Below are 23549 nucleotides of genomic sequence, written 5' to 3' on the forward strand. Positions count from 1 at the left end.
GCCCCTTGAACCACTATGACTTGGCTCAGCTTTAAAGAGAGACATTTCCAAAAGGTCACAACACAGAGACTTCTCTTCTTGTAGAATTTACCAACAAATAGCTCTGCAGAGCAAGACATAACTGAGAGGAGTGTTGATTGTTTTGGGTTAAGCAACTTTTAATAACGACATTTCTTGGATCACACTGCTTCCCACCTTCCCTGACTTGGCTGCAGGACTTTAGGGCAGCATGGCTGTGGTGATGCTGGCGTTGGCTCTCGGGCTTCTCCTGCAGGGCTGCTACAGCATTCCGACCAACAAAGGCTGCATGGACTGGTATTTAAAAGGAGATGATGCTTGCTGCAAAACCTGTCATCCAGGTAAGACAATGCTGATGCTGAAATGTACCTTTTGTTTTGAAAGAAGAAAGTAATGTCAATATCTGAATGTCTCATTTATTTTCAATAAGGAGTGAAAAATAGTTGGAGACTGACAGACCTCAATGTTGCCTTACAATGACGCTTTAACTCAAGTACCACAGTACCACAGATACAAACAGGAAAAGTGCTGTCTTATTATATCCGGTGTTATGTGTTTGTTTTTCTTATATTGATCAATGAAAATCATGTGCACTATCAGAAAACTGCACGTTTGAATATGGGGTAGGTGATCACAATCAACTGGGTGAAGCCCCACATCCCCAACATCAGAGGGTGAACGGAGTAAAAACTGTTGTTTTTAGGAAAAGAAAAGAAAAAACAAAACTACAGCAAGACTAAAACTGAAACAATAGAAATTTGAGAGAAGACTACAAACACTAGAGAGCTAAACACCCCCCACATTTTTTTTTTCAGTTTGACTCCTTTTTCTCATTTTCTATTCTTTATTTTAAAGTATTCTGTTTAAGTTTTGTAAGTACAATTGTTTGTTCTATCAGACTGCCTGAGAGAAGTCAGAACTCAGTGAATGTCTTTATCAGTTTGATTTAGATGTGATTCCGACGTTAGATTTATCATTAACTTTACTGATAAGTTGTGTGTAGAAGTATAGGTAATATGATTTCTATCAAGTTGACTATAAACTGAAACAGGTGTGATTTTATGTTACATCTTCATATGCTTTGTTTATATTGTTAAAAAAAAAAAAAAAAAAAGTAAAAATTGAAAGAATATAAGGTGGGACAACATGGCCCTTCAAAGAGCTGAAAACAAATTCATGTGGACAGCAAGACAAACAAAATAAAAACAGGAATAAAACCTCAAGCGAGAACAAAATGTAGACAACGTCATAATGAGTATTTCATAGCAGCCTGAAAGTACACAAAGTAGAAACACCCGTTAACCTCAGTTGTTTTCAGTGGAAGTGGATACAGTTTGTATTCCAGCCTGTGAGGAGCTCCTGTTCAGCGGATGCATAGTAACCAAATTGCAGTTTCAGTGGTTTTTCATCTAATCCCACAACAAAGGCCACGGAGGATGCTACTAATGAATCCAATCATTTGGTGCTCTCGTAACACACACGCACAGTTCTCCCACAAAATAATGACGTTCTGTCAGAACTAGTTGATCATTAGGTTTGAACTTTTCTTTGGGATGCAGCAGATCTCATGGAACCTACTCATCTCTCTATGTTATTCCACTTTTCCCACAGAGACATTCACACCAGTGTATCTGGTTGTGTCTTTTCTGCTTGAATTACTCATTGTATATATATTTTTTTCAGGGCACCGTATGGTTAAGAAATGCGGCCCACGAGTGCTTGACCTCTGTACACCATGTGAACCTGAGACTTTCACGCTGAGCTTCAATGAGTTCAGCTGTGACACGTGTTCACAATGTGCAGGTAGGTCAAAGTCACGCACTCACACGAAGAAGTTTCTCATTCTTAACGACTTGTGAAAGGGAAATGATTGGATTTCCATTCCTGTGTGTGTGTGTGTGTGTGTGTGTGTGTGTGTGTGTGTGTGTGTGTGTGTGTGTGTGTGTGTGTGTGTGTGTGTGTGTGTTTGTGTGTGTGTGTTCAGGAGCTCTGGTACTCAAAAAAAACTGCACGCCTACATCTGACACAGTGTGCGGCTGCAAGGAGGGACTCACCTGTGGTGATGCCCGCTGCTCCTTCTGTGTGGAGAAATGCCTAAAAGGTCAAGAGCCTACAGACGATGGTCGGTTGAAACAAAAGGAGGAAATGTAACGGCGGCACAGCGACCAGCAAAGTCACCTAATGGTCCCACTCTCTGCACAGGTTCCTGCAGACCGTGTCCAGACGGCACATTCAACGACAGAAGTCACCTGAAGTGTAAACCCTGGAGTACCATGTGAGATATACTGCTGTCTACGTATTTATGACTGTCCAGTTCATGTTACACTCAGAAAGAAAACAAGCAAAAAAAAAAAACCCCAACCATACCACTCACCTTCATTCTTCTTCAAAGGTGTCTCAAACCAAATCAACGCATTGTGGCCAAAGGAGATGCCTTCACTGACATCACGTGTGTGGATGTTCCCGATCCTGGACCGGTGGTCAAACCACAGACCCCTGGTGAGAAGATCCAAATATTCTGTTTCTGTCTTTGTCCTCTATTTCAAAGATTTTTTGTGGGGGAAGTCCAGCTCACATATTTCACTGTGCCGACCAGATAACGCAGACATCTCTTGGTTGTTGGTCATATCACTGATCGCCGGCGTCGCTGTGATATTCATCGTCACCGTCGTCGTCACAATTGCAAGAAGCAAGAAAAATCCCAAAAAACCTATAATCAGACCTCCCTCAGGTAACTGCTCTTGTACTTCATGGTAACTACCTGGATTGCTTGAATTCCCATGATTATATCAGATATTTGTCAATTTTCTTTTCTCACAAATCCAGTGTGAAATGTATCGTGTGACTTTTTATTTCAACCCTGTTCTTCCCTCTTCAGATGATCCTCAAACGTTAATTGCGATCGAGTGCAGCTTCCACGAAGCAGAGCAAGAACGGGGCAGCAGCTCTGAATCACTGGACTCCCAAGATTCTTCAGGGCTGCTTGTCAGATGAACGAAGGCGACCGAGGAGGAAAATAAGATAGATCAAGATCTACTTTACTGACATAAGCCACTGTAAAAACGTTGGAGGCAACATTTAGATATATTTTTTGTCTACAAAGATACAAGTTTAGTGATCCTGTCATGACACTGTAAACATACAAAGGAAGGGGGATTCTGAGTGGGAAAAACAAAAGTTCACTCATCATGTAAATTACTGCTGAGAGAGAAACTGTGTTTCCCCCCTTTGAGTTACACTGAACAACAGATGGAATAAGTAGGCTACTGAAAACGTGAACTCCTTCATGACTTTAATTATACCCAACCACAAACTAAAAGTACGGTTACTCTTCTGGGAAAGTCCTCAGAAGTACGAAATGATTCATTTGCATGGTCAAGAGCAGGCATCTGATTATGTTTACATCTGACAAACTAGACCGTGTCGGTGTGTCTGGTAACCCAAACAACTTAAAGAATACACAACATTAGTAATGTAAGAATTTGTGATGTGTTGCTTCCATCCCTGCACTTTGTTCAAGAAGAAGTTACATTAGTGCTCATGGGCTCGTGACATTTTACACGTCTGAGCAGTGAAGCAGTAACACTGTACAAGTGGGTGGGGAAAAAAAAAAAAACCACGTTTCAGATTTTAGTCACGTCTTACGTCTGATCGTGAGCCCACATATCATTCCCATCACACAGGTTTGCTCTTTACCGCTGAACTCTGTGTTCACCAAGAGGCCGTTCATGTCTGAAATGATGATCAAAAGGGGTTTTTACACCAAAGTCCAGGAGTCCAGACATTGACTTAACATTCTCGGCAGCATTGAGGACTTTGCTGCTGTTGAAGGGAAAAAAAAAAAAAAAAAAAAAACAATCTCGTGAAGGGAGTTCCTGGTTTTCTTGGTAATCAACAGATCACATAGGGAATTCCACAGGAGCCAAAATACTGAACGTTAACACAGGTTCAGACATGTCCGCTGAGAGAGTTTCTGGGCTTTGCCAGAAAGTGTAATTTTATCTAAGATTCATGTATTAGTCAGAGACAGCTCATAAGAGTTCTGTGGTGATTCATGTGGGAAAACCTGGATAAAAGCGTCACACACATGTGTCACGTGTACAAGTTAAACAAGATCAGGCTCAAAGTTCATGTGAGGAATGAAAACAACTCAACGTGTACTCTCCGTTTTATTTATCTTCATGCTCAGCAGTGTGGGCAACAAGATTGGACCAAATGGAATTTTTTTTTCTTCTTTTGTTTCTCCTCTGAACCAGAGCAGCTGAGATCTTTTTCTTTGTGTTTGTTTGTTTGATGCGGTGGAACATGAATAAGAGGCTGTGTGGGCTTAAGGGGAAATGTTACCCCACAACTGTAGACGTCTTCACTGTCATGACGCCTCAACCTCAGAGACCGGGTGTTTCCTAAACGGTGCAGCTAAGATCTAATGTTAGATTCAATCACAGCCGTTTAGTTTACCTGTTACAAGAAAACTGTACGTCTGCCTCACGCTTCTCTCAAGAAAAAAATAGCAAAACGGTGTCACAAGGAACACAATTGTATATTATACTGTTTTACACTGTACATAAGACAAAACATGTTAAAACAAACAATAAAAGTTGTATTTTTTTTTATTTGTTGCATTTTTTTTAACAGGACATTTGCATTCGTATTCTAACTAAGCAGATATTTTGAGTCGTAAAAACAAAGCAAAAAAGTGTTTTAAATGTGGGGAAAAGCAACAACATACACACACAAATGGACCAACAAGGAGCAACGCTGCATAAATATCGAATCTAATCACTGCTTGTTAGGTCAGCATGCTGAAGTAGGAGTATTGTTAACTGCCATTGCAGGTCGGGACTTGAAATAACTCACTTGGCAAAGTAAAACTTGGTCTTTGGTGTAAAGGTTTCATGGACGATGAAGTCGACTTGTCGTCAGTTAGTCGGGGGGGACAAATGAAGGAAAGGGTGACTTCATAGCAAAGGTAGAGCAATTCAACTGAGTTAATTATACATTTGGAGAGAAACACCGCATTGGCCATATCATGACAGTACAGACAATATTGTTTTAAAACGAATTTGATTTCCATTCAAGACTCAGAGACGCATGTTTGCGATCCAGGTTAAAAGGTAAAAACAAGAACGGGATTCCGACCCACGACTGATGAAACACGTCATCGTACACTTATAAGCAGAGGAACTTCCACCTCGAGAGCTGAACAAACAAATTACACAAGGATCACACGCTTGTAGCCTCGAGTCTTAATGGAGCAAAGGTTTAAATAAGGTAACATGATTGTCATTCTGCAATATGTAAACAGAGCTGGATTCCAAGCAAACCACTTTAGCACAACGCTGATGGAGCGTTCCAACAGAAACAACTTGAAGCAGCTCGTCAGACAAACCAGGTCATTCATGTTCAAAGGTTATCGCAGCTCGCTTATCTGTCCGGTAGGGCTGAATGAAATCCGTGCATTAGTTTTGCTGTGCAAACATGTCCCGCAGAATTCAGGCCGTTGGATGAAACCCCCAACGAACAAACTGCTGAGGTGAAAATGAAAACGGGTTAGTCCAGTCCATTTAATAAAAGATTAAAGTGGAACACACTTCTGGCGAGCTCGGGCCTGTATGACAGTATACTGATGAACCGAGTAAATACATATAACATGGAGGGGAGACTGTTCTAATGAAAGTCTTTACATTGAAGATTTTAGAAAAATACTCCAAGATTTCCCTTTATGAGTCCGTCCTGTTTCTTTGTTCCGTCGGTCTAAAGTGCTGGTCGAGTCGGCCGGTGGAATGAAATTCCTTCTTTTTTTTTTTTTCCTTCTTTTCAAACTTGAAGGAAACGGTCCTGAGAACTCCAACTGAACAAGGTGTCTGTGAGATTATTGTTGCTTGCAGTTCTCCTTCTTGTCTTTGGGTTTGTTGCGTCCTGGTTTGTCCGCCTGCCGCTTGGTGGGTGGGATGAACGTCGGCTCCTCAAAGTCATTGGGGCCGGACTGCGGCGAGGGCGGCGACTGGCAGTTTGGACCTGAAACCAAAGAGAAGGAAACCGAGGATCGTGCCGTCGTTCGTCATGGTTTCATTTTCACGTTTGAGTGTCCCTGTCCCTGCACCTGTTGGCCGGTCTGTGCCTTGGCTCCGGGCCTGGAACGTCGGGTCCAGCTCCTCCGCAATGTTTCGGATGTGCTGGGCTGGTCTGTGAATGCAGGCGGCGGTTAAGTGAGACGTGTACAGCCGGGTAATAGTGCAAACAATCAACAGTGTCATTACGGGAGAGTGGAGACGGGGCTGGGTGGCTGGTTCTCTGGGGAGCAGTCCTCTGTGGGGGAGGGAAGTCCCTCTGAGTCAAGTCTCTCTCGTGGGACCTGAGGCCGCGAACAAAGGCGTCTTTATTGGATCGTTTTGGAGACTGAGCACCGACACTGGTTAACACGAGGCAGAAGAATCCAAACGTACAGAAGAGAGGAGTGGAGTCGATCTCCAACACACTCACATGTCTCTCTCTTTCGGCTCGTCTGTCGCGCTGACTGATCATCGCTCGGTGCTCGCGCCACGACGACGGGCCTTCCAGCTCGCGGGACTGACGCTTCGCCTTGATTTCCTGCTTCTGCATAAAACGCGCAATTTCCTGGTGTAAAAACAAAGCAGGGCGTGATTGCTCTGGTGGAAGCCGCACAGCAGATCCAATGATAGCGGCAAGTCGGCTGATCGGGATACCTCATCTTGTGCCACTTGTGCAACTCGGAAGTCTCCTATTGGATAAGATCTGCTTGGAGACGGGTGAGAGTTCTGCGAAAGCAAAGCGCGTAAGCGACCAAATAAACGCAGCTTTGACACATTCGGGGAAAACGTTAAAAATGATTCTTGAGTTGCTCACCCTCCTCAACACGTTTTCCTCTTCCTCCTGCAGCTTCCGGGCCAACTCTTCATCCTCGAGGACCTGCTGCAGCTCCCCCAGGTCCAGGCTCGTGTTGCTCACTTCTGGCTGCAGCAACGATCCTAGAAGTTACATTGAACAGCGATGAATGGAAAATACAAATATTCTAGTTGAAGATCAGAAATGAATTCAGACAAACAGACTGAAAAAAGGTTAGAGACAGAAAGACATTTTGAATCATAAAGAAATCAAGATATTACTGAACATTGGAATGGAAACTGCAAAATTATTTTTTCCCCCTACAATGAAAATAAAGAAAGATAATCATGAAGAGACACACGAGAATGAAAAGCCCACAGCAGACATCTTTCCAGAGAAACTGAAACTGTAGATATGAGACAGGAGGACGGAAGAACCTGAGTCACCGCTGAAGCCTCGATTGGACAACGATTGAGAGAAGATGAGATGTACAGAGCAGAGAGGAAGCAGCTCGAAGCCGGAAACTTTCCCTCCACAAGTGGAATCGGCTGCAGGTCCGAGTGTTACCTGCTGCCACGTGTCTGGACCTAAACCTGACGGAGGCTCTGCTGCCGTTGCTGCTGAAGCTCTGGCTGTGCTGCGGGGCTCGTCGACGGGGCCGCGCCGCCCTCCTCTCCACCTCCTGCTCCTCCTCGGAGCTCAACCTTTCTCCTGCAGTCCTGTGCCAGTGCCTGTGTTCACTTGTTGTCCTCCTGACCCTGAGATCATGCCCATTCCTCGCGTCATCGTTGGTGTTTCTGTGTTGTCTCCACCTTCTACTGCCTCGCCGCTCTCCGTCGGCGAGATACGAGTCTCTGGAGTTAATCTCATAGACCTCTTCAGTGTCACGCCGCCCGTCTTGGCCTTCTCTCTGATCTCTCCCACTGTTTTCTCTGTATGACAATCTCCTCCTCTCCCTGACGTCTCCATGGAAACTGTGCCTGGTGGTGGCAGCTCTTTGGAAGTCTCTCTGATGTGGCGGGGAGCCGCTGCAGGAGACCTCACTCCCATGAAGCACCTGGCTGTCTCTGCTTTGAGCGCTTATTTGCAGCGGCGCCTCGCTGCCACCGAACCTCACCGGCACACCCCTCTCTCTGAGGATGTGGCCCAACATCTCCCACACTTGGCTGCTGTCGCTCTGCCGCCTGCAGGAGCTCCTGTTGTTCTCCTGAAAATGAACATGTCTGTCGGGGTTGTCGTTGCAGCTCCAGGTTCTTGACAAATCTCTGCTGTGGCGTTTACTTCTGTCGGGGAGTCTGACGGATTCACTGCGGCTGCTTCGCCTCCTGGACTCAGTTAACTGAGACTCAGGGTCATGACCTCTGCTCCTGTGCTCGTCCTCATACTCCTCTCTGTACCTCCTCTCCCGATGATAAGTCCTCCGCCTGCGTCTTTCTAGGTCTTCATTTTCATAATGGTACTCGTTGCGCTCATCACTTTGCTCCTCCAAGCCTCTAAGCTCATCTGAGTAGCTGCTGCGAGGACAAAGGCTTCTGGGATTTCTCTCTTGTGCCTGATGTGAAGGCGCCTGCTGTGGACGGGGAGCTGTTTCAAGTCTGTCACACAGTCTCTGGTAGCAGACGGAGAGCTGTTCAGAGAAAACGGTGTCCGAATCATCCGAGTTCTCACTCGGGGATTCTCTCAATTCGCTCCTGATTTGCCTAATGGAATCAGAGTGTCCTTGATTTGACCATGAAGTTGTGTTTTTCTGAGCCGCTACCCCCCTGGGCGAGTGAGTCTGAGGCCCAGTGGAGTCTGCACAGTTTTGGGAGGTAGAACACTGCCACCTGGTGGTGGAAGACGAGCACCGCTCCTCCCCAGCGCGACAGCTGCTGAGTGTGTGCTGATGTTGCTGTGGCAGTTCAGAGTCGCTGGCGTTGTCTTTAGTAATGCCAAACATGCAAACACAAAAAGCAGGGAGGGTGGGTGAGTCTGTTAGTGGACACTACGTGACAAGATGTGGGAACATAGCATTAAATAAATAATAACAGCATGCCAGCAAAATAACAGTTCAGGGCTATAAAACCTAGAAAGGTAATTTGCACATTTATTTTGCAATGAAAAAAAGCAACGATTTTAATAAGAAAACTTACAAAACCTCACTCACAAGGACTGATTAAATTATAAAGAGTTGGAGTGATTTAAAAACGTACCACGTGGCTGAAATATGGACGATGACCAACATATCCACAGCAGCTCAGTCCACTGTGGTTGAGGCATTTTGATTCATTTCGCAAACTACTTTGCATTTCATATTCTCTGCCCTTAATTTATATACTGGACTGCCCTACAGGATTATTCTTTTATCAACAGTAACAGTTAATATAAATATTTCAGACACAACTGAGGCTTTGGAATCCATTTACAGACTGGACTGAGTCCCAGAAATAATGCATAAAACAAAAAGACAATATGTTACACATGTAAAACTAAATAAAGACATTGCATGCAAACACATAATGAACATGAAGACAGTGGAGATGATTTACTGCGTTCATGCCGTTGTGAAATGTAATGAATACGACAGTAAGTGAAGCAGCAAAGCATGTTGAGTTCATTCTTTGATCCTCACATCAGTACTCAGTTGCAGGTCGGTGACACCAACAACACTGGAAATCCTTCAAACACATCTCAACCAACACCCGGCAGTCTTTTTTCTTTGAAACTATTTAATTTTAACTGTACCTTCTCCATGGCCCTCCGGCTCCCTGCTCCTCCTCCTGACAATATGCTCCTCCTCTTCCTGCATCCTTTTAGCCAGTTCCTGCGAACACATGGTCACACTGATTACTATACATCACAATAAGAGGCGCCCTGTGATTTTCAGCTTAAGGGAACATACAGAAAAAAAATCATCAGTTATCAAACGAGCAAATTTAGTAAAACTGACTATCTGCTGCTCATTTGGTTTGGGAATGACTGCAGCCTGTGATTTACAGTAATCACATCATGATCAGTTTGTTATTGATGTTGTTATTACATGAGACTATTTACGATAAACTCACATCATAAAAACAAGAGTCGCTTGCTGTAAACATTGGGGTTACAGTACCGGTATAAATCATGAGCCATCACAGCATGAATGAGGACACTGCCATTGTCAGCCTAAAGATGGCAGCATAACACAGGCTCATGTTGTCATTAATGTTTTGTGTGTTTATATTGAGAATGGTCTGAAATGAATTCAAGTGTCACAGTGTGGACACAACTTCATCTTCTCAACTCCTGTTTTATTCATTCTGATAAAAGTAGCATCAACAATAGAAGCAGCAAAGTTTCAGACCTCTTCAATGGTTGACTGAGAGTCTAGATTTGTGTTTGGTGTCCGTCCAGAGTGGACAATTAGTCAGAGCTGTGATTGGCACAATCGCAACTGGAACAAAATAAACCCAGATTGTCAGAATCAGGTCAACGTAACGAGTTCCCAGCAGCGTGTCCCGGAGCTGCTTTTCTTAGAGCGGCAAAAACTAATAATGCTCCCAGCAACTCAGCAGATTTCACCAGTGAATTCAAGGAAATATCCCTCTCCCGACTGTATTCTCAACATAAATCATAACTAAGAGCAAGCGCAGCTCCTTTTGCCTCGCGACCAGGCCGTGTGCGTGAGCGACTTTGCCGGCATCAGCAGACAATTAAGCAGCTTGCCATGGCAGGTTAGGCGCGCAGTGCCAAGGGGATCTGGCATTTAAAAAGTGCACAGCCTGACGCCTTCTGGTCCTTTAATTAAAGACACGATCTACAGGGAGGCAAATATTTAATCAGCACCTCTGATCAGCTAGTCAATAAAGGAGGTGGGCTAACGGGTGTGTTAAAAGTTCATCATTTAATCCTCACATCAGCGCTCAGATGCAGGTTTTTACCATTTCGCACACACTGTAGACACCAGAGTTCAAACCCGAACACTAATGATGATGAATGACCCTCACAGTGCCTAGACCTCGGCTCCACTAAAACAAGGGGCTTTTTATTGGCTGCCTCCTTTAAAAAGCAAAGTGTGGCATAAAGAAAAATATTACTCTGGAGCAGCCGGCTGACACAGCCTGTTCAGTGAAAGGCTCTTACAGACTGTGAGTTTATTACCTGATAATCTGGACTTCATAAACCTGGGTATGGCAGTAAGTCTAAACGATTCTGCTCTCCAACAGACAAGAAGAGCAGCGTCATCCAGCGTGTCGTCTGCACACTGTACCAGCTGCAGTGTCGGTGGAGACTGGCCGTCTGTGGTCACAGTCACACAGCTTTGACAGAAAGTGCATTCGAACCCTCAACCCGTGTGGGACGGGACCGAAAATTTTAAACCACAAGCAAGGCAACCCCGACGACTGCACTGATTTTATCTAAGACTGACAAAGTCACACAGTGTGTGCTGCCTTAAGACTAAAGAGTTTCACAGCAAAGCCGCCGCAGCTTCTGCACAATTCCGTTTTCCCTTCACAGCAAAACTTTAAATTTCTATTAGTTAACAGCCAAATCGTTTGGGTTTTTTTTGGCGCTCGTAAAAAGGCACAGAGACTTTTTGATGGGTTTCTTTGTGGGTGTAAATGGAAAGAAACAAAAAAAAAAAAAAAAGAGGAGACATGATTTATGAAAACCATCTGTTTGGCCCGTTATGTTTGGAATGCATGATTAATTGTTGTGTGTATTTACAACGGTTTGGAAAGACCTCGCTCTGAGAAAAATGACGGTTAGGATATTGATAAATTTGTAAGTTCACTTATACATTTACAATTAAAACACGATGTCGAGTCTCGGGCCAAACTGCTGTTTTGTGACACTTTGTTGTTGACTGTACGAACAACAACATTTTACCAAATCACATTAATGCTGCTTGGAAACCAGGTAACAAAGTGAATGCTCTCATGAGCTGAATTCTAATCAGACTGATTCATTTTGACATCTTTGCTCTAGAATTGTGGAAAAAGAAAAGTTGAGTTTCAGCTTCCGATACCTTGCATTCATTAAACATTACTGTGTGTTTTTGAGTGCGTTACAAATATGTGACATGCAAGTGAATGCAGGCTAAATCTACAGCTGCCAAATACCAGCAGGGACAGGATAAGAACATAAAAGGATCATTTCAGCAAGTGTTCACTTTACGGCGAGCTCTTTGATAAACAACTGCGTGAAATAAGAATATTTAAAACCTTGTCAATTGTGCACACTCTCTAAGTCATAAACACACATCAGTGAGCTCTGTACAAACAGGATGATGGTTCATGCCAAGCAGAGAAATAGCTTGAGTTATCACGCTGACAGCTTCTTCAACAGCCGACTTTGCTCCTGCAAGTCAACAGTGGAATCACCAGAAGCCCAGAGCAGCACTTTGCTCCATCTACCATTTATTAATGACTCAGTGAGTCCGGAGAGAGACCGACGTGAACCATATGATACTCCCTGAACTGCTGGTAACAGCCAGGTAATTAAATGATATACAAGCGTGTCCTGAGCGCCGCGTTAAGTCCACCAGTCCCTGTGCTGATTGTCATTTCAATAACTTTGATATTGTGCTCCCGTTTCTTTAAATCACTCCTACAAGCAGAAGTTTAAACTTAATTATCTGTTCACATGTGTTTTACCTTTCTTACTCTATGCAGTTTGATCAGGATTTCTTCTCAATATTAATATCTCATTGGACATTAAATCTTTTGTCAGCTGAACCAAATCTTCCAAATCCAAAAGAGGCAGCTCACGTCGAAGAGACATATTCAGTTAAATAATGGTTAGAAAAATACTTTCAGAGTTCCTCAGACTTGGTGTCATTTAAGGTAATACTTTCCAACAAAGTTAAACTCCTTGGTACAGTGTCTTGTTCTGCTCTGTTTACTGCCAGCAACGCGAGACCCACAGGAAAGGATTTGTTCCTCCTTCAGGAGCAAATCCTTCAAATATTTCAGTTTGCAAACTGAGTCGCTCTGATATCAGCAAACACACTCAGCCATAAGCACAGCGTAACACCTTGGAGATTTTCAATTATGAACTAACAGAAAAACACATTACTTTCATCCAAAGTCATTTCTGCAACAAGTCAGGTCAACTTGGGATAATTTCTTTTTTGTGTTTCTTGTTTTGGGTAAAATCCAACTGACCTGTCTAATCAGTTTTTTATGAATTTGGGTCAATGCCGGTTGGCACAGGATCACAAGGCTGTGCATTAGCCTAAATGATCATTGGATCATGATTATATTGTTGAATGTGGCTAATAGGGCTGCTCGTGCCAGACAGAAAGCACAGCGGAGTGATTATGGACTCAGTCAACAGTTTCAACTGACAGTTCTCATAAAAAGCCTTTGATTGCTGAGCACAATAAGAGAAGACGATGCATTTTGCCTCTGTAGTATTTCTGCAGTGTGGTGATACAGTGATCGTTAGGAACAGAGAAGCGTGTGAAAGGCTCACCTCGTCGTGTTGTTCTCTCCTCGACGCCTCCTCAGCACGTCGCTGAATGTCCTCCTGAATCACACGGGCATACTCAAAGTCCTCCTCCTCTCTGCAGACCAGTCAGGGCAAAACATTATTTCTTCTACGTACAGATTTAGGAATATAAAGAAAACAAATCTGCATAAAGAGAGAACACAGGGTTTCCTGTAAAGCGTGAGGATTCACGGCAGAGGAGTGTGAGCTGTGCTTTTGCGGGGAAAGGGTCTCGTACATTTGTCTGGAAGCGTGTCTGAGGCTGGCTGTTTGCTGAGCTCGCTGCTCCTCTTCCTCATCCTGCAGCCTCTTAGCAACACGGATGTCGTTCTGCACGAGCTGATTCTTCTGGATGTTGGTGGTGTAGTATTGTTCAACTGGAGTAGAGAGAAAAACACAGAATTAAATACCCACGTCTGAACTACCATTTAGAGATAAGTAACTCCACACATGCAGTATCGTTCATTTCACGACTCTGGGTAACAGCGCTGATGTGCCTTTTTGAGTAATTCTATAAATGTGAGTGGTGGTAGTGAGGTACCAGGCTGCATTATATCAACATTTATTTGAACAATAGTTCACCTAATGCTTTACAGTAAGAGTACTTCCTCAGAGAAGTGACAACAAATCACAAAATACAACATTTTAACACCAAGTGTCTCACTTTTCAGACATTTGTGAAGCTTATTGTTAATTGAACGGCCAGCACAGCCAGTAGATGGACTTCATACTTACTCTCCTGCTCCTGCAGGTTGTGTGCCAACACTCCGTCCTCCAGCACAGCAAAACACTGGCGCACTGAAACAATACACGACAGTAGCATTTACAAACAGTCCCCGAGTGTTCGAAAACAAGAGGAGGAAGACACAAGTGTTTAACATAGCGAGGAGAGATCTCAGAGAGTGACTGTTCTCAAAAACCGCTGGAAAATGAAATCGGTTTTGACTGGCGCCCTTTACTGCTTAAACACTGTTGAAATGGAAACATTGGGATTTGAGTATTCTGTGTTATGAGAAAGGCACAGAAGAGCCCTCCTAAAACATGAAATAAACAGCATGGATTTAAAGTTTAGGGATCTAAAAAGGTCCTAGTCAGTGAGTTTAAGAAAAGAGCAGCGGGTCCGCCTCATAAAGACATAAACTACTGTATGTATGTACTAAGATACACGTAGTTCATGTGTGTATACAGGAGAAAACTAAAATCTGTTGTCAGAGAGGATCTTAAGGGGTAAATACATATTCTTATTCTCCTGAAGTTCTCAATCTGACTCCCAAATGAGCATGTTAAGTTTAGGAAGGAGCGCCCGTAAACATTTACACTGTGAAGTCGGTGCAGATGGAACAAACGCACTGACGATATAGAGTGAAATCTTTAAAGCTGCCATGAATCCCAAAGCTTTCACTTCCAACTTGTTGTTTTCTGTCTGGTGCTCCATATCGGAGATAAACTGCTGAACAGATTCTTCCTTATCCTATGATCCCATTGTCTGGCTTCCAGCTGAGTCATATGGCAACAATACATATCAGTTTCAAGCCATTAACACTCTGGGGGGACAAAGAGAAGGAGGCAATAATACGGACAAGAAGCATTCATGAAACTATGTAAAGAGTGTTTCCAAATAAAGCAACAACTCAGTATTGCTGAATTCTCTGATCGGAATATTAATCTTAATGTTTTTAACATTGGAGACCCTTGACGCTGATCTATAAACATGTTGAGAGTTTACAGCAGCCGTTAAAGAGCCACGATAGTCTGTGTCTGCTGCAGCACGAGTGTTTGAAGGGCTGCCAAACAAACCTCAAGAACAAAATAAAAACAGAGGGGCAGCCCCACTGTGCCAAAGATGTTTTCTCCACTTTCTTCCATTTCTGCAGACGAACAGAAACAAAAAATTACTTTGAATATCCGACTGATTGTGCTCCAGGAGCCCAGAATGGCCACGTCTTCCTACACCGGAGGTTTTGAAATGCCAGGACGATGACGGTGTTTAAAGGACCGACCACGGTGTTTAAATGAGATTTGACTCTCTGCTGAAGAGGTTCCATACTGACCCGCAGACAGAGCCAGTTAAAAACACCTGTCGTCCTGTTAATCCAACACTGAGCCCATCAGATCAGGCTCCATCACACCTGTGGAGCCAGAGACGTTTCCATCCAGGAATCTAACGAGTGACAATTCTCGTTAGATGAAGGGTTTTGTTGTTCGTATCTGTCCTTTTTATCCCTCCTTTATTTCTTCAAAGCATTAATGTCAAACATACGGCCTATTGGGCCAGAACTGGTCCGCCATCGGCTCCTTTTCATCCCAGACCTGAAAGATCTGTGACATGACAGTGAAATAAATACAAGCTGCAAATGGAATAATATCAGAATTGCACTTATTCCTTCACCAAATCATTGTTTTTACTTTTACCTCTTTGTATAAACAAAAACATAAACTTTTTACCAGTCAAGCTCATTGAGATCAAGTGAATTGAAAAAAGTTTGACATCCCTGCTTGGACGTTATTTCCATGTCTTTATTTACTCAAACTTGACACAAGCTGTGATTGGAACGCCATTGTTTCACTGATTCCACTTTGGTATCGTTTGTGATAGTCGGTTATCTTGTGATGGACTAACCGTGAATAAGTGGTACTCCATGAATTATCTCCGATTAATGTGTTCCTCACTTCACTAAAGACATTTCATGCAACTGAAAACTTCAACAATGAGCAAGATTAGATAATAAATAAATAAATTCATCCATATTCAATAATGCTTATCAATTCATTTAAAGATGTTAGCATTGTGGTTCTTAAATTGACTACAGAGTTGATGTATATTACCAAACAGAACACCCTCAAATGCTTGTAAATACCATCAATTCCAAGCCGAGATAGTATATTGGTGTAAACTGGAAGAGTGAGTTTGCTCACCTAAAGTGTGAATGGACTTTTGAACTCTTTCCGCCAAAAGATATAAATGAATCAAACAAATGAACAAAAAGTATAGAGATAGACTACTAGTCTCGACTCAAGAGGATTGAATTATCTGCTGAAGCAGCACTGAATGGAGCTGGAGATCAAATGGGAGGCCTCAGGATTCATTATGCGAGTGATAAATAGAGCTCAGTCTGCAGTGCAGATGTGACCATCTGCATGGCTGAATGGAAGAAAATAAAATATCAAGTGTGTGACCTACTGCTTGGTTGAAAACGTCTCATTGTGTATGTGTTTCAATTAAAAAAAAAACCTCTTTTCAGAGTTCTCCGAATTTATAGTCCTCTTCACTTACAATTTGCTGCACAGAGCCGCTGACGTCTCCATTCATATCGTCTCTCTAAACTAGTTTCAATGCTGAGATTTAAAACAGGCAACATACTTATTACCCTGAAGTGCCACCAGAAGGGACACGAGAGTCTACTAAAAGCACATTAGTCGTAATTGAAATAACTTTAATTTTGTTGGAAGTTTTTTTAATTCATGTCGGTGCCTTCAAAGAGCTTTTTAAGGTATTAATGATGTGACAATAGAATGCCAAGGAAACCGGAAATATGCGGCCGGAGTTGTTAAAAAATGCATTTAAAGGATCGACCCAGAGTGATCGCACTGGATTAAAATGCCTCTAGGAAAACAGATAAACAAGACGAATGGTATCACGGAATAGCTTCTCTGATTTTATAAGCATGTGAGGAAACATCTCCTGTGTAAAGAATCTGTCAAAAGGGAAGTGAAACTTTGCTGTGGTGCAATTTTGTCAAAGGCTATTTAAAAAAAAAAAAAAACTTCTTAAAAAAAAAATAAAGGTTCTAGCTGTGAATAAGTGTCTTGGGGTTATATTTCAGTCGGCTGAAGCTCGACTCTCTCAGACTTCATGGAAATCACTCAGACAGCACTAAGCCCCTACAGAGTCTGTTTACACCATAAATGAACCCGTAACACCGAGAGTTGCCCCCGCCGTCCAACAGGGACGTGCATTACCACTTACACCTGTTGTGGAGATTAAGAGACTATCCGCTAAATGGATCGCCAACCTGTCCTTATGGGTCCAGTCTGTCAATGAGGAGGGATTAAAGAAGAGGCCTGGTTTTACCCCGCGAGACAAACGAGCAGCTCTGAAGAGTTTTTACTCTCCCGTGTGGCGTGCAGGAAGAAGAGCCAGAGAAGGAGCAGAGAGGAAAACACGCAGGAAACGACAGACTCGTCTCGTGTGTGTGTGTGTGTGTGTGTGTGTGTGTGTGTGTGTGTGTGTGTGTGTGTGTGTGCGGGTGTGTCTGAATTGTGGGTTAACTCGTTTTCCAAGCTTCTTTTAAGTATGGTCACATTTCCCTTGAAGAGCAGGGAGAAGGAGACCGTGTTATTACGACTGCTAAACAGGTTTTGCGAGGCCTTCATGGACAGCAGTAAAAAAAAAAAGAAAAAAGAAAAACAGATGTCCAGTGCGTCTCCAGCCTCTCCTACTGTAAGCTTCTTAATGAGGAGCCCAAACGTGCCCGTGTGTGTTTTCTAAGAGGATATTAAATCAAACATCCAGCAGGGAACCCAGCCTGGAGGAGGCCAAGAGCCAGTGAGGGGCATTAGTGTTTAACTTTTCTGTATAGGACTTTTCTTGCAGTTTGTAGTTTGTGCCGACTGTCGCCAGGAAAAAGGACATTACACAAATGGAAACTATGATCTGCAAAATCTTAAAGGAAAAACAGGCGAAGGAAAGTCAGTTCTGTGGTCCAGTGTCGTTAATCCGTAACCTTTCAAATAATCTGTCGAAAGGGAATTTGTGTACTCATGTTTTAGTACAGCAACTGAAAAATCTCTCAACAACTTTGAGGAACTCTCATTCGGTCACGTAACACAGAATTATGTCAAGCATCCAGCGTGAGGGAGCGGCCGGAGTCGCAGGTATTTCTCTTCTCGTCTTCGCGGCTCCTCGGGTCGCAGCATCGAAAAGAATCTGCCAAACCAAGAAACTGGCGAAAGGAGAAAATGACAAGGGTTCTATTTTCAGCCAAAATCCCTCACACACCGCCCACACACTCACTCGCTCCCTCTCCTTCTCTTCTTCCTCCTCCTCACTGCATTTTCCTTTTCTTCCCAATCTTTTTTTTTTTTTTATAGCGCAAGACTTGAGCGTGAAGAGCCCGACCGGCCCATGGCGCCACGCTTCGCACTCAGAAGTGGGCCAGGCGGCTCACGAACTGGACCAGGTTGTCATGGAGAACAGAGAGAGGTGAAGGGTAACGGGACTCTGGGTCAGTTGGTGAGAGTGAAATTAGGAGCGAGGGGTGGGGGGAGGTGGGGGAATTCCTCCGGGAGCTGCATTCCCCCCCCCCGCGTCGGGCTATATCAGGAGCAGCCAGAGCCCGAACCAAACAGGAACTGATAAAAAAAAAAAAAAGAAAGAAAAAAGAAAAAGAGGGCAGTGAAGACAAAGAAGGTTCCCTCAGCTGAGATTCATGGAGGACGAGGAAAGTGACGGTGAAGAGGGGCACGAGGAACTCGGGGAAAACCGAAGCATAAACATGCATTGGAAGGATATGGACGGCCTCCGCATGCCAAGCCAAGTCTGACAAATCAGACTGAAAGTTGATGGAAAACACTTTACACTAACCAGACAGCTGATTTACATACGAGCATTGTCTCACTGACAGCTTTATGGATGTTGCTACTGGCTTTGTTTGTGCGCCGGCCTACCGCTCGATAAAGCATGAAAACGCAAAGCTGCACACAGTGGCCTTTGTGTGTGTGTGTGTGTGTGTATATGTGTGTGTGTGTGTGTGTGGAGTGCTGAATTATCTCCCCAGATAAAAAGGCACGCAGGCCTATTTCTGTCCACTTCATTAGCGTAGACATGCCAAAGACTGAGTCAACGGTCTACATCCAGGGTGCAGCTGAGAAATTCCTAACCTGTGAATGTTTTTGATACTCCAATATAATTAGATTAAATGTTTTCAGAACAACAAACACTGAAGTGCTGCATTAAAAAAAAAAGAAAGAAAGAAAGAAAAAAGCTCATTACTGCTGTATTTTGTTGAATAATTTGCAAAGACTCTAAGTACCAGAATGTTGAATATAGGGGGGGAAAAGAAGAAATGGCAGAATTAACTGTTTTAAAAAGGTTAATTAATTGGCAGCCTGAATAATTTCAAAACTGGTGGTAACAGCGCAGAAGTCAGCATCACAAAAATCAAGGAAAAATATCCTGGAACAACTAATTTCACAAATAGCAGAAGCACATGTGATGGGAACAAAAAACACAAGGCTCAAACACGGCTGGAAACAAGTGACGGAGCACTGTTATTCTTTCTAGCTTCAAACCAAGTTTGTCATTTGTTGGGGAAATATTTGTTAAGCAAACCCTGAGCCGTATTCTATTTTACAAGATTCTAACAGATTTGATCTGAGGGGGGGGGGGGGGGGGGGGGGGGGGGGGGTTATTTATAAGAACAAATCCCAAAGCACAAAGATATTAACATAATTTACTTATGTTTGTATTTATCATATCATTATCGCAATACTCAGCGTTATTGCTTAACTGAGTCGGGGTTTGGAAGGTTGAGAAGGCTTTCTGTGTGCAGTCTGCATGTTGTCCATGAGCGTTCGTTGGTTTTTTAATCCAGTTTTCCTCCCATGTTCCAAAAACATGCATTTGAGGTTAATCTGTGTAAAATCAAATATTTGGAATCACATTTCAAAGAAGCACATTAAGCGGCAACACAGCGAGGTACACTCCAATGCCCGTTTGTTACGCTCACTTTGAAACGAGTTCGGGATAATATTACAATTTCGTTCAGCAAATACCTTTATTTGAACTCACAAGAGCACAAGGAGTTTACCTCGGAGGCCATTCATGTTGATTGTGAGGCTATGCCGAGTTATATTGACAAGTCTGACAACTTCATGAGACAATAAAGCGCTGCCTCATCAAACATGTATTCAAGCACATATTTTGCAATAAACGTCTATTTGGACAGCAGTTGTTTTCCCAGAAGTTACTCCAAGTAATCTCATCCTTCGTCTCGGCTGTAAGGCTGAGTATTAAACAATACCCGTCTACCTCACGCTGCTTTCACCTGGAAATAAATGCTTCCTGTATGGCAGGACTCCTGGAGTGTTCCCCGAGAGCCACCGTGGTGAAGCTACTCTGAACAAAGAGAAGCGTCTGAACTCATGTGGATAATTCATCCTTCAATGGCTTCAACTGCAAACAGAAGAACTCCGTTCAAGACGGCATTTCTAACTCCTGACGCTACAGCATCTGCTGCATGAAGCCAAAACGTTAAAAAAAACGCATCGTATCTGATATGGACACGAAATTCTGCTGCCGGTTATCATGGTAGAGCGACGATAAGACAAAGCTGTCTTGTCTCTCATGTCAGTTATGAGCTTCCGCAGCGTTGAAGTGTCCAAGAAAACACTTAATCCCTCCTGGCTCCACTTCCACAGCTCCGTCGCTCACCCCGATCTCTGACCCGTCTGGGAACGGAGCTAAACAAAAACAGCTTCTACTCCAGCGCTCGCCACAAACCTTGGCTCGTTCTCCACGCTCATTTCTTCCACACTCCCGTGGTTTCAACGCTCTGTAGATGCAGAGGCTGTGTGTGTGTGTGTGTGTGTGTGTGTGTGTTTACCCTCTTGGACACGTGGAAGGTTGGACTGGTCAATCTCCAGCTCTGCCATTGCTGCCCCTGAGCTGTCACTGCCTCATGGTGAAACAGAAGACCCTGATAACAGGAAAGAAAGAGGCTCTGTGTCAGTTGTGATCAGGTAAAAAAAAAAATTTTGCACAAAGAAGCAAAAACACCAATAAATAGACTTTCTTATACGCTTAAATCACTATAATCTGCATTGCAGCAGGACAACGTCGTCTCCCAACACTTACAATGAATCAGCATCTGTGGGATTCTCTACCTGGCCAGCTGAACCAACCAAAAACATAAAAAAAAAAACTTTTCAAAACAAAACAATCCAACACCAGGAGAAAATACACAATTATGTTCAACATTCAATGTCCTTTATATGTCCACAAAACAGTTATCAAAAGTGAAAAGTTCTTGTTTGTTGCAGGTTTATTTAGTCGTGTCAGCGTTCTGAAAGCGGCAATAAGAGAACACGTTGCATAGATCCAAGGATCAAGATCTCCTGTGTTAGAAAGCTTAATGTGTTTGTGTAACCCAGAGATGGGAAACTTGGATGATTCTGAGAGCCGCAAAAATTTCCCCCTCAGACCAACATGGAGCCAAACACCGACCAAGCAGATATAGTACAAGGACATGCAGAAATTATGGCTCCCGCATTTCTGAAAATGTCAACTTTAATGCTTAATTTATGACTAATTTATGAGTTTGAATGTGAATAAAATAACTTTCCTCCTCATACAGCGAGAAAAAACCCCATTGGGGATGGGGATCAGTTTGTCTGATCTGATATAAACATTAAAAAGATTTGATTGTTTTGTTCCACTAAAGTATTGTTATTCAGGGCAGTGCTGCACATGCATTTCTAATTATCTTTTTTTTTTTGGTGTTATTTCATGAATGATTGTTTCCTGAGAGGAATAGTAAAGAGGGCTACTGATAAAGTTTCAGACTTCACACCAGGGTACAATTTGTTGGGTGGAATGAAGGGATGTAATGATAGTTACACCACAGTTTATTTCCAGATTATAGAAATTAAAAAAGATTGAATGAGACACATCATAGATTGTGTACATAACAACTGCTGACTTCTCCACATGCAGAGCCACAACAGTAAATAGTAAATCTATGAAAGCTGCATTGCAACCTTTTTATTGTCTTCAATGTGTTTTTACATTATTTTATAGTACAAGAAGCTCTAATGAAATCGGAAGCTTTGTTTCGACAAGGTTTACAGCACTTTTGCACTTTATTTTGACAGATTTGTGGTAGTTTATTGGGAAAAAGAGCATAAAATATCAAAGCTGCTGCTTTTACCTGCAAGTTTTTTTTAATTTTATTCATGTTTTATAGAGATATCAGCTTTTCCCATAAAAAAAAACCAACTAATTTGTGATGAATTGACATAACTTGTGTTGAATGTTTTGCACAAATGAAAAGTGACGTAAAAGACTCGAAGACACTGAGATAGCAGAGGGATAACGCGAGGCTTAATAAAGTATATTACAGTTAAATATTATTTTATTTTTTTCGGGTGCCGAGCTGCAGACTGGCAGTAAAAGCTGAAGGCTTCCTTTCAGGCACGAACAGAGCTCCTATTATCATCCAATAAAAGGCTTCAGTGTGACCAGAAATACAGCAGAAAGAGTCCAAAATAAGAGCGAACACAGCCTACCTGTTCCCCTCACGGACACTGTTCAACAGGTCTGCCAGCAAACATGACAACAAAGTGCCTCCGCTCCTCCCTCTTCTTCAAAATGTCTCGAGCACCGCGGCTCAACGGCTCCGACTCAACCCGGAATCCAGCAGCGAGCCTCGGCCAGTGTCCGGACAAAGACCCGGGGCCCGAGACCCGGGAGACGTGATGGAAAATCAACAGCCCGGCGGAGGACAAACTTGTGTGGTGTACCTCTCTCTCTCTCTCTTTCTCTCTCTCTCTCTCTTTCTCTCTCTCTCTCTCGTGGGCGGAAGAACGGATGATGCCTTCAGGTGCTCCTGAAAACTCCCACTCAACTCAGGCGAGAGAACAAAAAAAGAAAGAAAGTAAAATTAAACAAAACAAAAAATAAAAAAATAAATAAACTAATCACGACCTCAATGAATGCATCGTACGCCTACTAAAATAAATCCCCTCCTAAGATCACGTCACATTGACAGATTTGAGCTCAGTGCATCCGGAAATAAAAGTGAATGATAAACTCGGGGTCAAAAGTCGTTTCAGACAATAAACCACATGAGAGTGACGAAGGAGTAAACTCAGTATTTTGCCTTCACATAATGGAGTGAGATACTCACAATAATACAGTTATAAAACAACAACAGAGCATAAGGTGTGAGCGCATCTCACTATTTAAATGCTACAATTCCAACATCCCGTGAAGGCAACACTCAATGAGCCAAACGTTCCAGTCTAAATTTTAAAGTTGTGAACACCTTACTTTAATTGATATAAACTGTCTTGTAGTTTGCATACAGCATGTAAAAGGTCACAAAGGGACGTTGTAAGTAAAAGACTGCTGAGGGACTCATATGGACATCAAAATGTTGTTTTTTTGTTTGTTTAATAAAACATCAACTTTTATCTTCATTGTTTATCTTACTTTTTATTCATGAATCAGTTCTATG

The 23549-nt window shown here is 42.9% G+C and overlaps 2 protein-coding genes across 7 annotated transcripts; one reads left to right on the forward strand and one right to left on the reverse strand.

Annotated features, from left to right (window-relative positions):
• On the forward strand, positions 1–4192 carry tnfrsf9a (tumor necrosis factor receptor superfamily, member 9a). Of its 2 annotated transcripts, none has more exons than XM_080468628.1 (7): positions 1–359; positions 1702–1821; positions 2003–2140; positions 2221–2293; positions 2411–2517; positions 2615–2749; positions 2897–4192. In XM_080468628.1, the coding sequence occupies exons 1-7, from the start codon at positions 230–232 to the stop codon at positions 3010–3012; spliced, it is 819 nt and encodes a 272-aa protein (XP_080324754.1). In that variant the 5' UTR covers positions 1–229; the 3' UTR covers positions 3013–4192. The 2 variants fall into 2 exon arrangements, with proteins under 2 accessions (XP_080324754.1, XP_080324755.1); XM_080468629.1 differs by having other exon boundaries at positions 36–359; positions 2003–2119.
• Positions 4176–22940, reverse strand: ccdc187 (coiled-coil domain containing 187). 5 transcript variants are annotated; one of them, XM_080468607.1, is made up of 13 exons: positions 22600–22876; positions 20919–21011; positions 14050–14112; positions 13553–13691; positions 13300–13390; positions 9589–9667; positions 7432–8784; positions 6886–7007; positions 6726–6797; positions 6502–6636; positions 6279–6373; positions 6122–6204; positions 4542–6036 (listed from the first exon to the last, which is right to left on the reverse strand). In XM_080468607.1, exons 2-13 carry the CDS (start codon positions 20965–20967, stop codon positions 5891–5893), a joined length of 2427 nt encoding a protein of 808 aa, XP_080324733.1. In that variant the 5' UTR covers positions 20968–21011; positions 22600–22876; the 3' UTR covers positions 4542–5890. The 5 variants fall into 5 exon arrangements, with proteins under 5 accessions (XP_080324736.1, XP_080324735.1, XP_080324733.1 ...); XM_080468608.1 differs by having other exon boundaries at positions 6502–6615; positions 22600–22864; XM_080468610.1 differs by lacking the exon at positions 7432–8784 and having other exon boundaries at positions 4176–6036; positions 22600–22940.
• Positions 22941–23549: the final 609 nt, after the last annotated feature.

Source organism: Lipophrys pholis (assembly GCF_963383615.2).
Source record: "Lipophrys pholis genome assembly, chromosome: 8".
Lineage (NCBI taxonomy): Eukaryota > Metazoa > Chordata > Actinopteri > Blenniiformes > Blenniidae > Lipophrys > Lipophrys pholis.